Consider the following 14,890-nt stretch of genomic DNA (forward strand, 5'->3'; position numbering starts at 1 on the left):
GTGGGTTTAACTGACTTTTTTGTGTGTGTGTGTGTATTTTCTTTTAGCTGTACAAGTTTGGGTTTTTGTATGTGCACTTGTTGTTGTCCTGCATTTGGAAAAGAATCTGTCTTTATGTAGAAGAATTGATCAACACAATTTTGTATTTCTATAAAGTACCTGCTTTTGTTATCTGGCTAAACTGGGCCAAATAAACATAATCATACTAAGCGGTCATACAAAGATGCTCGTCAACCCCCCCAAGTCAACGCCGAGTTTTCAAATCCAGCTGTGTGCGTTCACATAAAAGGGTCGGAGTGTGTAAGCAAGTGACCAATCAAAAACATAGACAAGTGTACTGGCAGCAGAGCGGCATGTTTTACGAATGAAAAACAAATTATAACATGAGACAAAGACAAAGAAGTTAAACACATAATCCAGGCTAAAAATCAACACAGCAACAGCAGCCAAAAGGCAGGAAGGACAACTGGCAAAAAAATAAAATCACCGACTGTGTGAATGGGTAAAAATTTGTCTTTTGACATCACTCCAACACCATAAAGGTAAGAGTAGATCTGACTATGATTACATTCTATTAAATGCATGTATTGTCAAACAGACCAGGGCTCAAACAAAGAATAACGTGTAAACGTTATTTCTAGGAGACAAGTCAGGTCCTTGTGTTGAAAGCTTTTTTTGGGCTATTTGCGCAGAAAATAAATTGTAACTAAACAGTTTCTTTTTTTTCAAATACAAAACCCTGTGGTGACAGTGAGAGAAGGACAACCTCAACATGAGCGTGCTGAACAAGGATTTAAACTTCTGCTATTGTGTTAATGTGAATCAGCACGTATGATAGATGTGCGAGGACAGTAAATAGATGGAAAGCACGTGAAAGACGGCTCGTTAAAATTCTGCTATATATTCCTCATCCAGTATAAACCAACAAACAACATCTCTGATTTTTTTTTTTACATTGCAGCTGCATTAGGGCACAAACTCCATTTGTTGCTCTCATAATACTAATCTCATTAATTTATCAGCATCCTATGGAAACACAGTACAGCAGAAGTGGGCAGAGGTACTTGTAGGCGAGCACTGACAGCTGATTATAATTGGGTTGCCTCTGCTATGTCCAAGCTTTCACATCCCATCAAGACAAGGGCCAAGGAGACGGTTAATACTGGATGACTGCTGCTTCACAGTAAGAGCAGTCGGACTGTAATACATCCTTCCCATCTAGGGAAGGGTCCGTATAAAAATAAAATACGCTCAGTGATATCAATTTAGACGTTGTGCAGTCTGTACCAGCAGCATATAGCAGCACCACAAGGACACAATTCATACGTAGACATAATTTAGTCTCCTACATGTCCACAGTTTAATTAAGTATATATCTATAAAAACATAAGAAGACCCACAAATTACAGTAAGACAACATACACAACATCAGGAAGAAAAAAAAAACCTGCCTCTGCAAGGTTTTCAGATGACATTTGAAACTGTTCACACTGACGTTATGTCTGCAGAGGCCAAAACGGCAAAACCCAGTTTGAGTGTTGACTGATCTACAGTGAACACTAGCAAAGAGCAGATGACTTCAGAGTCATGCTCCTGGAGTCAGGTGGTTCCCAACCTATTGGTAATAATAGTCCAGATAATCAAGTAAGGAAACACACACAAGGCCACACACATCCAACAGCGAGAGCCAGATTTACACAATAAAGTTGATAATAGAGCAGCAGCTACTGACATTAAGGAACTAACAAAGCAGGCAATGACCCATGATCTGATAGCCAGCATACGCAAAGTATAACAGCAGCTGCGCACTAGCTGTTATGATTTACAAAATATCCATAAGAGCATCAGCCACAGGCAAAGCAAGATCTTCACACTAACAGTTAACAATAGGCTAATGTGCACTTAGGTCTACTGTACAGTGGCAACCTGCGCATACTCTTATTTATATATTCTACATATTTTATTTGTTGTATTTTATGCCTTCAGAATATTGATTTTAATTGCAGCTCATCTCTGTGTGTCCAAGTTATTCAGCGCCCTTTTACCAACCAATTAGCAGGAGCTGATTGAAACCAATAGATGGCTCTAGTTTCTGGATAAAAGGACCGAGGGTAAAATGTTCTTTCATGCCTTATGTGAAGCAATTTTAATCGCATTTTATGACATTTACTTACCTTGTTAACGATTTTATTTGCACTCAGGTGTAAGCCGCTGGCCTCCTTCCATCCTCCGGCTCCATAAACGGATAGCTCCGTGCCGCGGTGCTGACGTGTCACCGTGTGTGCCGACAGTCATGCTGTTAGTTGTTGATTTTGGGGTTTTACTCTTCTTGATGGCTTTGTAAAAAAAAAATTTTTTAAAAACGAAATCCGCCTCGGTGGCGCCATGTATTTGTGCCAAATACGCCTGTTTGGGGTCACGTTACGTCACAACTCCGACCGGCGTGATTGACCTCAAACGTCATTTCCGATCGGACTGAAAACTTTGACCCAATATCTACAACTTGCTGAAATTTAAAGCATCATTAGAATATGAATAGAACCAACAACATTTTTATATATTTATTTATTTATACTTTTATTGTTTATAGTTGCGGTCGTGCAGGTCCTTCACCATCCGCTAGGAGGTGCTGCAGCAACTGCACTTCCTACTGCCTTGCCTCAGACCTTTAACATAAGCAAAAAGGGAAATCTGCTTATTGCTGATGTACACACCATAAACTGTATAGAAAAGGTAAACACTGAGGCCACAATCTATTTTTCATTTTAATAAATCACCAAAAACGTTGATTAACTTTGCTTCAATGTTTCCAGGAGCTTTAAAACCAAGCCGAGGGGGAAAAAACGGAAACAGAAAAAAAGAAAACAAAGCTCATCTTCTGTTAAACTGAGCCAAACATTTGAAGAATCAACACCTGTAATTTTGAGCTGAACTATCTGCATTGCAACTCACATGAAGGCTGTTCCATCATTTGTACACAAGAAGATATTACTGCTTTGCAGCTACAGCTGGAACATCTGCACAGCTGCACTCCTGTCTTGTTAAATGACTCTTGGTTCAATATAAAAGTCTCAAACACACTTAGGAAAGGCTGAGCTAGCCGAGACCCTAAGGATGGTTTTACCAAGCTCTAATTTGATTACATTGCTGCAAGGAACATGAAAGCAACTTCGTGGAAAATGCAGCACGTGGTGGAACACAACCCACATATCTACCAGTGTGGTTATGATATGTGTCATACCACTTCAGTCTGTTTGTTCCCTGGGGTCATTATGAAGGTATAATAATAGATATGACAGACTCTCACATTTGATTACATGTGAAAAAAAAGTCTGATGTATTTGACAGTGTAGATTAGACAGCTACAGGTTTTAAGCTTTAGGTTTACTTCATCCTCAACAGGTCAGTGAAAACTTTCAGAGGCATAAAGAAGTGGACCGAAAGACAAGAAGTGAGTCTACCGCACCAAGGTCGTTGAGTTAAAGGTCGAGATTCTCCTCCAGTGTGGCACTCATTTGAACTCATTAACTTGTATTCTTTGTGAGTGGGGTGAAAATGTTTGCATGACATTTCCCTCCATCTCATTTCAAGCAACATTATAAGCTTTGTGCTGGAAATCAATGTTTGCCTTGGAGCGACATTTCAGTTCTCTTGGGAATAATAAACTATAAGAATAAATTAATATGCAAAACAATAAAGAGTAGCAGCTTCTGGTGTGAAGGGTTTGAAAGAATTACTGACAGACAACTGCACAGTACAGGCTCCTACAACTAAATAAGCTTACTACTGCCGTCATTGTGACACAATGAGTGGTCTTTCCATTGTTGTATCATCATACTGAAGCTGTTAAAACTCTAACAATGTTCCATCATGTTCTTCAGGGCTGCAGTGAAAACAGTTTACTGCCTGGAACCCTACAATAATTATGTAGTGGATTTTTATGCAAAAACAAGTTTAGTTTTTTATATATTATGGTCAACTTGCCACCTGCTATTTGCTTGGAGTCCTGGTTTTATACCAAAGTGGGCAGATGGTCTAAAACTGCAGAAAACATTTGTTGTAGTTTGATTCAAACAGTTATTGAGCTGTGTAAAAAGTTTTTCATCCAAACATCCCGTTTTTTCAGCACAACCGATTCTTCACTTTGTCACTGGTTGCTCTCCGGTGAATGCAGTAATGCTGCTGATGGCTGGACTCTATGGGCAGGGCCACAAGTCAGACTTTTGTGTCCCCTGACAGAATATTGCTTTGGGCACCTTTTGTTAATAATCAATCCAAATGCACTTTTTGTGCTGCCTCTCCAGCTGTTGGCTCCTGGAATCATCACAAATTGTGGCACCGTTTTTGCAGAGTTGATTAATGAGGAAGATCCCTGCAGTTTAGGTTACCATGGTGACACCTCTATTAAAAGTGAGCCAAAACACGCCTAGATGATATACAAAACTAGCCCTTGACAACTCAAGAATCAAGCAAATTTTCAGAATTATATAAATAGTAAAAATTTCTGCGTGTACCTTAAAGGGTTTATAAGTTTAAAATGATTTTTGTTTTATGTTAACAACTCCTTATATGCCATCAAAAAAAATGCACATTTTGGGTTGCCAGGTTTGAAAGAACCTTGTGACCTTTTCCATTTGGTAACAATAAAGTGCAGCTGACTTATTTAATAATGCTATGATCTCAATAATTCATTAATAAATGCATTAAAAGTTGTTAGATTTTGGTCCAGATTTTTAAAACAAGATAAATGGTGATATGGTTCAATCAGTCAAGAAGATTCTTCACTATCTGATGACCCCAAATTGTTCTTATTACTGGCCAATTACAAACATTATTCAAGTATTTATTAACCATTCAAAACATTAATCATGATTTCTAAACCCTTGTTTAAAATTTGACCGGGCACAATCTATCTCAGCAACTTCCATTGATCTTCAGCCTGGTCATATACAAACTAAACTGCAAACACTGGTTTGTTTTCTTGGCGACAGACAAATAAATACTTTAGCAACTATTCACTTTTGAGTAACAGGCACTTTTCTGAAATTAGGTTTTGGGTAAAGTTGTACGCCTTTGAGCAAGAAATATGAAAAATATAAATAAAAACAAACAAAAAAAACACTTTCTGCAAATTTCTTTGCTTAAAAAAATGACTTTTTGCTCTAATTTCCAAATGTCTGTCTATAAAATATATATATATATATATTTATTTATTTATTTTTTAAGATTACAAGAAAATTCTGTTTTTGATAACAATTAGGAAGATACTTCCTCATCTGCAACTCAAACTATTAAACTGTTTCAATTCAGTAAATTACACTTATTCAGGACACACTGTGATAGAGATGACACAAGGAGCCCTTGAAATATGTAGCACACATACTCAGTATTAACTGAAAAACAAAAATGGTAAATTCCAGGAGCTTCTCTTACTCTAATAATTCAACATAAGTGTATAAAGAACAAGACTCATTTCAGAAAAGAGACCACAGCTGATGGTTTACTAAAACTTTGGGTAAAGTTAACACAGACTTTGATCAGTGTATAACACAGACAATCTTCTTCAGATGTGCTGGTGTGAGAATTATCCTTCAGGGCAGCGACTCCTGCTCACAGCTCAGATTTTGCTGTCTGGGTGAGTTGAGAGATTAAAACACACAATGATCAGGTAAGGAGACACACATTCATACAGAATCATGACCGTCTGAGACAGATGTGTAAAGCGTTTATAAAACTATACATTCTGTGGGTGGAGTTGTTGTTTTTTTTTGGAGCTACAAAAAGATAATCCAATCAATTCAATGTATCTCAGAATTGAATTCAGAATTGCTAAGGCCAATAACCAACAGGGGATGGTGAGGATTATGGCTTTAAGGCAATAACATCATTATAAACTCATGAAAACATGGAGCAAAAATCCATAATTGAAATGACAATATTCAAGTTGAAATAATGACAAATGAGGTCTTGTTCAAACTTAAATAAAGGAGTGAAGGCCTGCTGTAGATTAAGGACGACAGTGTGACAGATTATGTTCTGTAAAGGCTACTCTATCAGTAATTAATTTGAAGAGCATGAAAAGGCAGACATCATTCAGCTCCTGGGTCACTTTTAATCTCCTCCACGCAGCGGAAATGAGTGGCCAGCTCCTGCAACACGGCTCTCCTGCCCAGATGATCGCTCCTCCTCCTCTCCATGATTATGTCTTCCAAACTCTGAGACTCCAAAACGTGACAGTGCTTGTCCGACATGAAGATTTTCAGCCTGTAGGGTTGTTTGCCTATCCGTATCTCCCCACCCTTTTTCAGCTCTCTCTTGCCAAACCTGCACCAGACTGCGAAGCACTCGGAGTTTCTCCAGCACAGCTCTCGGGCTTTTAAACCCACCTGCTCCATCGCGTTTTGCACCACCATGTCCGTCTCGAGCGCTTTGAATTTGTACAACTCGTTCACAATCCGACACCTCCTCCCTTGACTCGCATCTGTCAGAAAGCTGTTTTTAACCTCTGATCTATGCATGTGCACCACCTGGAAGTTCCCCACATACACGGCCCAGTGCGGGTACAGACCCGTCGCCACAAACTCCACCAAGTCCCCTGCTTTGCATTTGTTAAGTAGATTCTCTGGAGAGTAAACCTCCAGGTTGGCCGACTTTACGCTCTTCTCGTAAATGCATTCATCTCTGTTGTAGACGGCGCACTGCACCTCGTCGCGCTGGTCGTATTGTTTCTCCTCCTGATTCGGGTCTATTACTGTGCCATCGATCGCACAGCCTTCCTCCTGCTCGTCGTCGTCGTTAGAAAATATGTAAGAGACGCCGATCCGCGGGCCGTCCTCCGTGTCCACTCCGTTCGGGTCCACTGTGGGAACTTCTGCGTAACTTAAATGTGACAACCTGTCCATCTGGTTCCCCATGCCGCTGCCCACCTGGTAGAAGCCAGCGTAATACGATCTGATGCCGAGTGCCGTTACCAGTCGCCAAATATCAACACCATCTGCCACAAAACCCCAAAGCTCAAAACTTTCTTCGCCCTGCAGTCCGAAAGGCTTTTATCAGATTTTACGCATATGAATACCTCCGTTTTGTGAAAGCTTCGATCTCCTCTTGGTGCCCCATCAACAAGTGGAGTTGGAAGGAGAATACAAACTGGTTTCAGATTCAGCGACCAGAAATATCCCGCAGGTGTAGTCTCGTAGACTCACCTGCTGTTTCCCTGCGTAAAGTTCCGCTCGCTGACTGTCACACACGGAACAGTGGCAGTTTAAATCCAAATGGTGGAGACACGGAGCTGCTGAAGTGTCTGCCGAAACGGCAGATAAACTAGTCCACCATGCGGTGTAGCAGAGTTCCGGCAAGCAGGCAGATCTGTGGCTCGACGTCGACGCGACTCTCTCCCGCAACACACAGCTCCGCTTCTAAAGCGGAAGTGCGCGTAATTTTCTCCACTGCGCCTTTAATATCGCTGTTCATCTCTAGAGCGAGAAAATGCTCTTTGAAATATTTGTTTGTTTGTTTGTTTGTTTGAACAGTTTGCTGTTAATACGGGGTTTCTTATTGCATGCTTACAGCCTGACTTTTACTGAAGTAAAATATAAACTAAAACAAATGGTTAGTTATTTTGTTTATTAGCCGATAGTTATGTATTTTATTTATTATTTCATTTATTTTTATTATTTTATTTTTAATGAGTTATCCTAACGTAATTCAAGTCATTCAATTTTGGCATTTCATCTATTTATTTTTAGTTTTGTTTATTTATTTATTCAGTTATGCAGCTATTGTGTTGTTTAATTAAATGTAATTAAATTTTATTTATTTTATTTTATTTTATTTTGTTTTATTCACTTTGTTATTGGATCATTGTAATCTGATCAAAACCAAACGGGGTAGAAAAAATAACTTCTCCATACAGTCTTGGATGGACGTGTCTATAAATAGGTAAGTGTTGCCCTATTACAAATTACAAATTCACACTGTGAGGTGTCCTTGGATGAACTGAAGCAGCACTGTCATTTGCTCGCTCTGTGTCTCCTGGTGCGACCATAATGTCTCCATTACGTTTCTGGTGGCCTGCCTCAACTCGCTCTCTGTTACGGGCTATTTTCTCCATACTGTATCCTGCAGGCGAGGAGAATGTGCTCAGTAAGCCCCAAAATGGCACACACTGCAGCAGCCTTTGTGTGAACACACCTGTCCTGGAAGTGGTACGGCTGTGATGTGACAGTGCGAGAGATCCTGAGGGGTGTGAGTATGACGGGCTGTGAAAGGAAACTAAGTGAAGAGGAGAGATAGACAAGAGAAACTAACTTTGCGGGGTTGGTGAGCCCGAGTTTGACCCTGGTGCTGAGCCAGGTGCCCACTGGAAGGACCGATTACAACTGCAGAATCATCCAGTACAGTAGTTTAAACAGGTTTAAAGACCTCAGTTAACATAACTGACTCAACAGATTAGCAAGGAGGCCTTTTGGCAGCACTCCTTAAGACTATCAGGTTAATTAGAAGACTGAGCTTTCTCAGACTTGCACAGGGTCGAACTGTTATTTAATTTCCTGCAACCCTGTACCCCCTTTAGTAAGCCAGAGCCTGGGTCACAAAGTTCAGATAAGAGATCTTTAAACTGAGCTTCCAGATCAAGAGGACCAGTGACGATCAAATGACTGGAAGCTCAGTTTAAAGATCTCTTGTCTGAGCTCCACTGGCAGAGTGGCACTAAGGATGACAACAAATATCGTACTTTTCCACCAGCACTTTACATTTTTACTTATCCAATTAAATATGTTATTCATCTCATCAGGCACAAAAGAACATTTGTGGTTCCCAGATTAGAAATACCAATCAGTTTGATGGTCAACAGATTTTCCTCTTGCCACACCATGAGCTTCACACTTGTGGCCTTGATTGACCGATTTTGAATAACAGGACATTCATGACCTCCTCAGAATATCACAGCTAATAAGTACACTTTTAGTCTTGCTCACAAAGATTTGTTTTTCCCTTTTCCCCTCTCTGCCAGTGCAGATAAAACGATGTGCAAGTCGTCTACGAGTCTAGGTGAGCGTTATACAAAAGTAGGCATAAGACAACCAGCACAGAGAGATCAAGTGGAGCGATATCAACTGATCTGATAATGATGCAACGTGATTCAAAGAAAGATTATCTACTTATAGTTTCACTTGAAATTATGTAAAGATGATAAGGGGGCAGAATGCAATGTGCAAGAGGCTGGTATAATTTCACCACTGACTGTCCTTTCATCAGCTTTGGCTCAAGTTTGTGCACGTACTGTCAATGTGCACAATGTTTTTTCTCTTTCTTTCCTCTCTTCCCAGCTTTCCTCCTATTTCAGCATGAAGCCCTGTTGCCTCCCCAGTTTGACAAAGCATTTGATGGGAGACAAAACTAAGAAATGGACAGAGTGTATTAAGCAGATGTATTACACCTTTCCAGAGCAGGAGGTTTAATATCAGTGCGGCCCGAAGGTGTCGGGAAAGAAATAAACTATTAGAGTGGTGACATGCAGCCCGTTTGACTGCTTCCTGGAGCTTCTTATCCTCACATGGCATGACCCACTTTACGCCCCTGGTGCCCCCTGGTTACACACTGTAATTTGTGGTGCTGGGAAATTACTGGAGCAGGGAGGCCTGGGAGACATAGTCAATTAGACAGGGCTCCACCTGTCCGGTGGGGACACAGCCAGCCACAGACTGACACCTTAATCTTCCACCCAAAACTGTGGGATTTTCAAAAATTTTCAAAGCTTTCACAACCATGTATTATACATTACGTTTTTCAGCTCACCATCCATTTATATCTACATGGATAGTTGAACAAGCGTGTACTGGAGGCAGATGGACAGGGCATCCGGGCCACTGCGCCTTGCTTACCATCTGTTCCACCTGGCTTGGAGAACATCTAGCGGCCTACTGTTGTGTAATGCGATTGGCTGCGAGTCAGAGCCGGAACAGGGCGGGATGACTAACTCCAAACCTTCAAATGTACAGATCAGATAAAAATTACACTGCACCACATTTTCAGGGAGGAAAAAGAGTTTTTCTCTCATTATTTATTTATACTTTCATATACTTTTTACATTTTTATTTGGAATAATATGTATCCGGAGGAGAGGAATGATGGAGCAGGGGTGGGGGAAGGGCATATAGTGAAGGAATGTCAATTTCTTCTTCTTTTTTTTTTGAACCCATTTAATTACAAGAGCATCATCATTTTTAACTCAGTCAATGATATTCACAGTCCCATTAAACAAGCTACAACAAAGATTTCCTAAAATAGAGGCTGACATATAAAACTAGCATCTTAAACACTGTGGTGGATGTATAGTATTTGGGGGGGAGGATGGGGGATGTATGGGATGATTGAGTAAGTGCAGTAAGATAAGAGACAGGCAGGATTGGGAGGGAACTCTTATTGTGAAAGGAATGTGTGTATTAAAACACACCCGTGAAGTGTACAATACACACGCATACACAACATACACACAACAGTTTCTACACAATCATCATGCTTCAACAGGACCTCATGTTTTTTTTTTTTTTTTTTTTTTTTTTATTTCAGCATCACGGTATTAGAAACACTAACCACAAGTGGGTCAAAAAGTGAAGAAGGTAGACTCCTTCAAAGACAAAAAAAAAACTGGGTTTCCATTTTAAATGCAATAAAAAGCACTCTATATTCTTGGAGCCACACTGAAAATTCATTACAGGCTTCAGACTCTTTTTTTTTTTTTTTTCTTGAGAGGAGGGGGGGGGGGGGGGCATCACATCTCTGAGAAGCTGGGCAAAGCATTAGCATTTCCATCCACCTGGGCCACGATAGCCTTCACAGCAAAGTTGCCTTCTCTCTAGACTACAAACCCTATTTGTTTCCCTCCAAAACATGGTGTAAACAGAAACTCTTGAAGAGTGTGGCGGACGAGCCGAGAGTGCACTGCACACAAGCTGGAGACAATCCAGAGAGAGATACTGGCAGGCAACAGGCCTGGGTGAAACACACAAGATTGAACTGTTCCGTTCTTTGCGGCTCGAAACACTCGGTTGGATCTCGTCAAATTCTTGAACAGGGATGATGGTTTGTAGTTTGTGACCCATTACTAATTATATTAATTATCCACACTCAAGCAAATCCACATAAATCATGAAAAACTAAACTAAAGAGCAGAAAATGAAATAAAAGCAAATCAAGTCGTCAGATTTGATCGCAGGCCTGCTAGTTTTTGATTGGCTGATAATATTAAGGCAGCAAAGTAAAAGCATGGACAGTAAAATGAAGTTAAAAAAAAAAGAAGAAAAAATGGTCTTTGGTGTTCTCAACTGAGAAAGAATGACAACAAAGGATAAAAACAGCATTTTCACAGATGCCCCGTCAATTTCTAACCTGTCTGAGTTTCCATGAGGAAACACTTTCTTCTGGTAAACGTGAGCTCTAAAATCATGTGCGCACTTAATTGATCCCACATTTAAAAAGAAAAAAAAAGAAGATTATATGACATTACTTCATCCGCAGGTACATAAAAACCCTGCACAGTGCAAAATAATAAATGCCCCCTGATATTGATTACAAGTAAAGAGGAAAGTATTTTTTCATGGTACGAGGTGTGCAACAGCATCATGCATTAGATCACTTATTGTTACATGAGACAACGCGGGGAGGCAGCGGGGTCTGAATTCAACCTGGTAAAGTCCAAAGACTTGGTCCTAAGAATATGCATATTGTTGAATGATTCCTGAAGAAGTCTGTTCAACACTTCAATGTTTATTTTGAGGGTCATTTTTAGAACATCTATACAATATCAACCACTTTTACACTCTGCTCTCAAGGATCACAAAACATCCATGGACTGGCGGGTGAGGGTGGGGTTGGGATGGAGGGGAGGGGGGGGGAGGGGTGTCTGTGGAAAACAGCGCTCGTGTTTCCAGTTAAACGCTCTTTCGGGTTTTAAAAGCGGTTTACCTGCATCACTGTTATATACTGTGATAATAGCACCACTCCAACAGATAACACGGCCTTGCTACGAATACGAGGAATCACGAGGAAACGGCGAAAAGGGGACAGGTACTAGTGCTGGCCAGGATGATTCCTCATACAGTAGGTGAATGACAAAGTGCTGATTTTCCCATGACTGGATACTGATGGGCAAGAAGGTGGGCGTACGACTGAGGGCATTTCCTTGTGATTCAAATGTGAAGATGCAGGATTGGAGCGCAAATAAGGTATTTCCTCAGTCACGCTGCAAAAGAAGGTGGTTCTTTTCACTGAGACGCCGTTTCCTCGAGAACCAAATCTGGAAGTTTTGGTGCTGGTTTATGTGGGCTGATCTTTCTGCAGGGCTGAGATGTCCAGAGGAGGAGGGGCCCGCCCGCTCCATTCCTTCAGCTGTCCGTCCTTGAAGAGGATGTTGAGGGCGGGCAGGGGGACGCCGGACTCCGCCGGCGGCTGGCTGAGAGGATTTGACACGCCGCTGTCGAGGTCGGAGGGCTGGTTGCCGTCCTGCCAACACAGGACAAAAGGTCACAGATCAGAACACCAGGCACAGAGGATGATATGTGAGGCAAAGGGACGTTTCTCTGGGAGGAAAAAGTTGGGAAGGGCTAAGTATAATGATTCCTGTGTGTTTGTGGCCTCTTCAAAAAAAAAAAAAAAAAAAAAAAAAAAAAAAAAAAAAAACATCCAGCCATTCAAACACCGAATTTGTGTTACTGAAAGTTAGTGGACCAAACATGCAGAAGGCACGAAGAGGCTCAATTACTGTATGAATCAACTAATTCAGGAAGATGTGTGACGGAGCAAACAACACACGGAAGAGATGTTTACATACATACTGTGCATGTCCTTCCCTTCTCTCTTTTATTTATTGACTACCGTTTTTGCTTTCTGCTTCTCATTGTCTTGTTTTTTTCTCCTCTCTCGATCCTCACACACCCTCACAGATTGACTGAATCACACTCGCATACGCAGAGACATCTGCAAATCAATACCCTCATTTTCATATCAACCTTACTCTCACATAACCCCCCCCCCCCCCCCCCCCCCCCCCGCCCGAGTTACTGCACTCGGATTCAACCGTGATGACTGTCTTTCTCTGCTGCTTTGTTTGACACCACATGCTCAACACCCACTTCATGTTTTCTAAGCAAATGTTTTATCTTTCATTTTTTAAATAAATAAATAGCACATTATATTTACCTACAATGAGAAGTCTATTCTTAAAGTGGGTCATCTCATGATAACGGTATTTTCCAAAGTTTAGATATTCATCACGATACTTATTAAATAAAAAGGAAATGTATAATAATAGTGTACTGTATTAGTCAACAAATACCGATTCAAAACGAAAGGTTAAACGGTTCTCACTGATAAATGGTTTGAGTTTGGAATGTCAAAATCATGCCATATTTCTAAGATAAAAAATATACTTTAATGCCGCTCATAAAGGATGTCATGTCCTCATTTTTCAAATTCACAGCTTAAAGGTTCAGTGTGTAGGATATAGGGGCCTTCATTGGCAGAAAATATATATGATATTCATAATTTGGTTTTCATTTGTGTTAAATCAGCTGAAACTAAGAATTGTCGTGTTTTTGTTACCTTACAATGAGACCTTCATAGCAACATAACGAGCGGGTCCTCTTCCACGGAGCACATCATTTTGCATCGCCATGTTTCGTCATTTCAATTTATGAAACGTCGTATCATAAATTGAATCCTAGAGAACGACCCAAATCAAGTCTACTTGTATTCATTTTTATGCTTTTTATCTTGTTTTATCTCATTTCTTTTCTATATTTTGAAATATTTCTTTAAATCTGTTTTAAAGTGAAACACTGCATGTAATTATCTTGCTGTGAAGCACTTTGAGCTGTATTCCTTGCATGAAAGGTGCTATACAAATAAAGTTTATTATTGTTATTATCATTATTATTATTATTATTATTATTATTATTTCCTGTTACGGGTATTATATTACTTGCTTTTACCCACTTAGTCATTATATGCTGAATTACTCATGATTATTGATCAAAAATCTAATATTAATAAATATTCTGTGAAAGCACCGACAGTCATCTCTATGATATAATAATATGATATTGATTTTGAGTTCTTTGGTCAAAGTATTGTGATGTTTGATTTTGTCCAAACCTCGCAGCACTAATCCTACAATAACATATTTATGGTTTTCTCCACATTGTACTTCCAAGTGCGACAGACGCTTCTCTCCTAAAAGCGCAGCCTCACGTGGTTTGTTGCCTGGTTGGAAACCTGAGCGCATGACCATGTCACACAACACGACACCGTAGCGATCAAGAACCACATTGAATGAACAAGTCTTCTCAATAGATTTGTAAACGACTATCCATCCTTCAATCCTGATGAATTCCAACAAACTTCAACTCTAAAATTAAACTCGCGACTTGGCGCTATTTTGATATTTTCACTGGGACACAATGTTTTCTTTTCAGATTGAATTCTCAAGTGGCGACCTGGAGGTGCAGCAGAGTGCTTTTACCTGGTACGACTGAACGAAGCTCAGCACCTTGAGCGACAGCTTTCGGCTCGAGTGAAGGAGCTCTTGGAGGCTGAAATAACAACAAAGCCCAAGTTTAGCACGGTTACACTCTTCTCAACGTCACAAACAATAAATTACACTTTTGAGGATGTCGTGCATTCTTTCTTTCTTTTTTTTTTTTTCTTTTTTAAACCTTTCGTTGCTGAAGAGTTTGTGCGAGGCGATCTTTCGACACACTTTGCGGTTGAGCTCAGAGCTGAAGAGGGGCATGCCAAAGCACAGCTCAAGAGGGACCCACTCATCTTCAGATGAAAGGGCTGAAAGAAAAGAGATTGGCAAGGGAGAAGAGGAATGGGCATTACATAAATT

At 40.3% G+C, this 14,890-nt stretch overlaps 2 protein-coding genes across 3 annotated transcripts in view; both read right to left on the minus strand.

The window, feature by feature from the left end:
- Positions 1–5,472: 5,472 nt before the first annotated feature.
- On the minus strand, positions 5,473–7,407 carry lratd2a (LRAT domain containing 2a). The gene has a single exon (XM_069176735.1). The coding sequence runs from the start codon at positions 6,912–6,914 to the stop codon at positions 6,090–6,092; it is 825 nt and encodes a 274-aa protein (XP_069032836.1). The 5' UTR covers positions 6,915–7,407; the 3' UTR covers positions 5,473–6,089.
- Positions 7,408–10,028: 2,621 nt separating this feature from the next.
- Positions 10,029–14,890, minus strand: part of fam91a1 (family with sequence similarity 91 member A1) — a 29,000-nt gene continuing 24,138 nt past the window's right edge. For both annotated transcript variants that reach the window (XM_069175971.1, XM_069175970.1), the window contains exons 22-24: positions 14,715–14,838; positions 14,522–14,591; positions 10,029–12,504 (exon numbers count right to left, since the gene is read on the minus strand). In XM_069175971.1, coding sequence (XP_069032072.1) covers positions 12,319–12,504; positions 14,522–14,591; positions 14,715–14,838 — 380 coding nt within the window. In that variant the 3' untranslated portion in view covers positions 10,029–12,318. The remainder of the gene's footprint in view (positions 12,505–14,521; positions 14,592–14,714; positions 14,839–14,890) is intronic.

Source organism: Embiotoca jacksoni, unplaced genomic scaffold (genome assembly GCF_022577435.1).
Source record: "Embiotoca jacksoni isolate LCO1_2020_lvr unplaced genomic scaffold, fEmbJac1.0.p SCAF_7, whole genome shotgun sequence".
Taxonomy (NCBI): Eukaryota; Metazoa; Chordata; class Actinopteri; family Embiotocidae; genus Embiotoca; species Embiotoca jacksoni.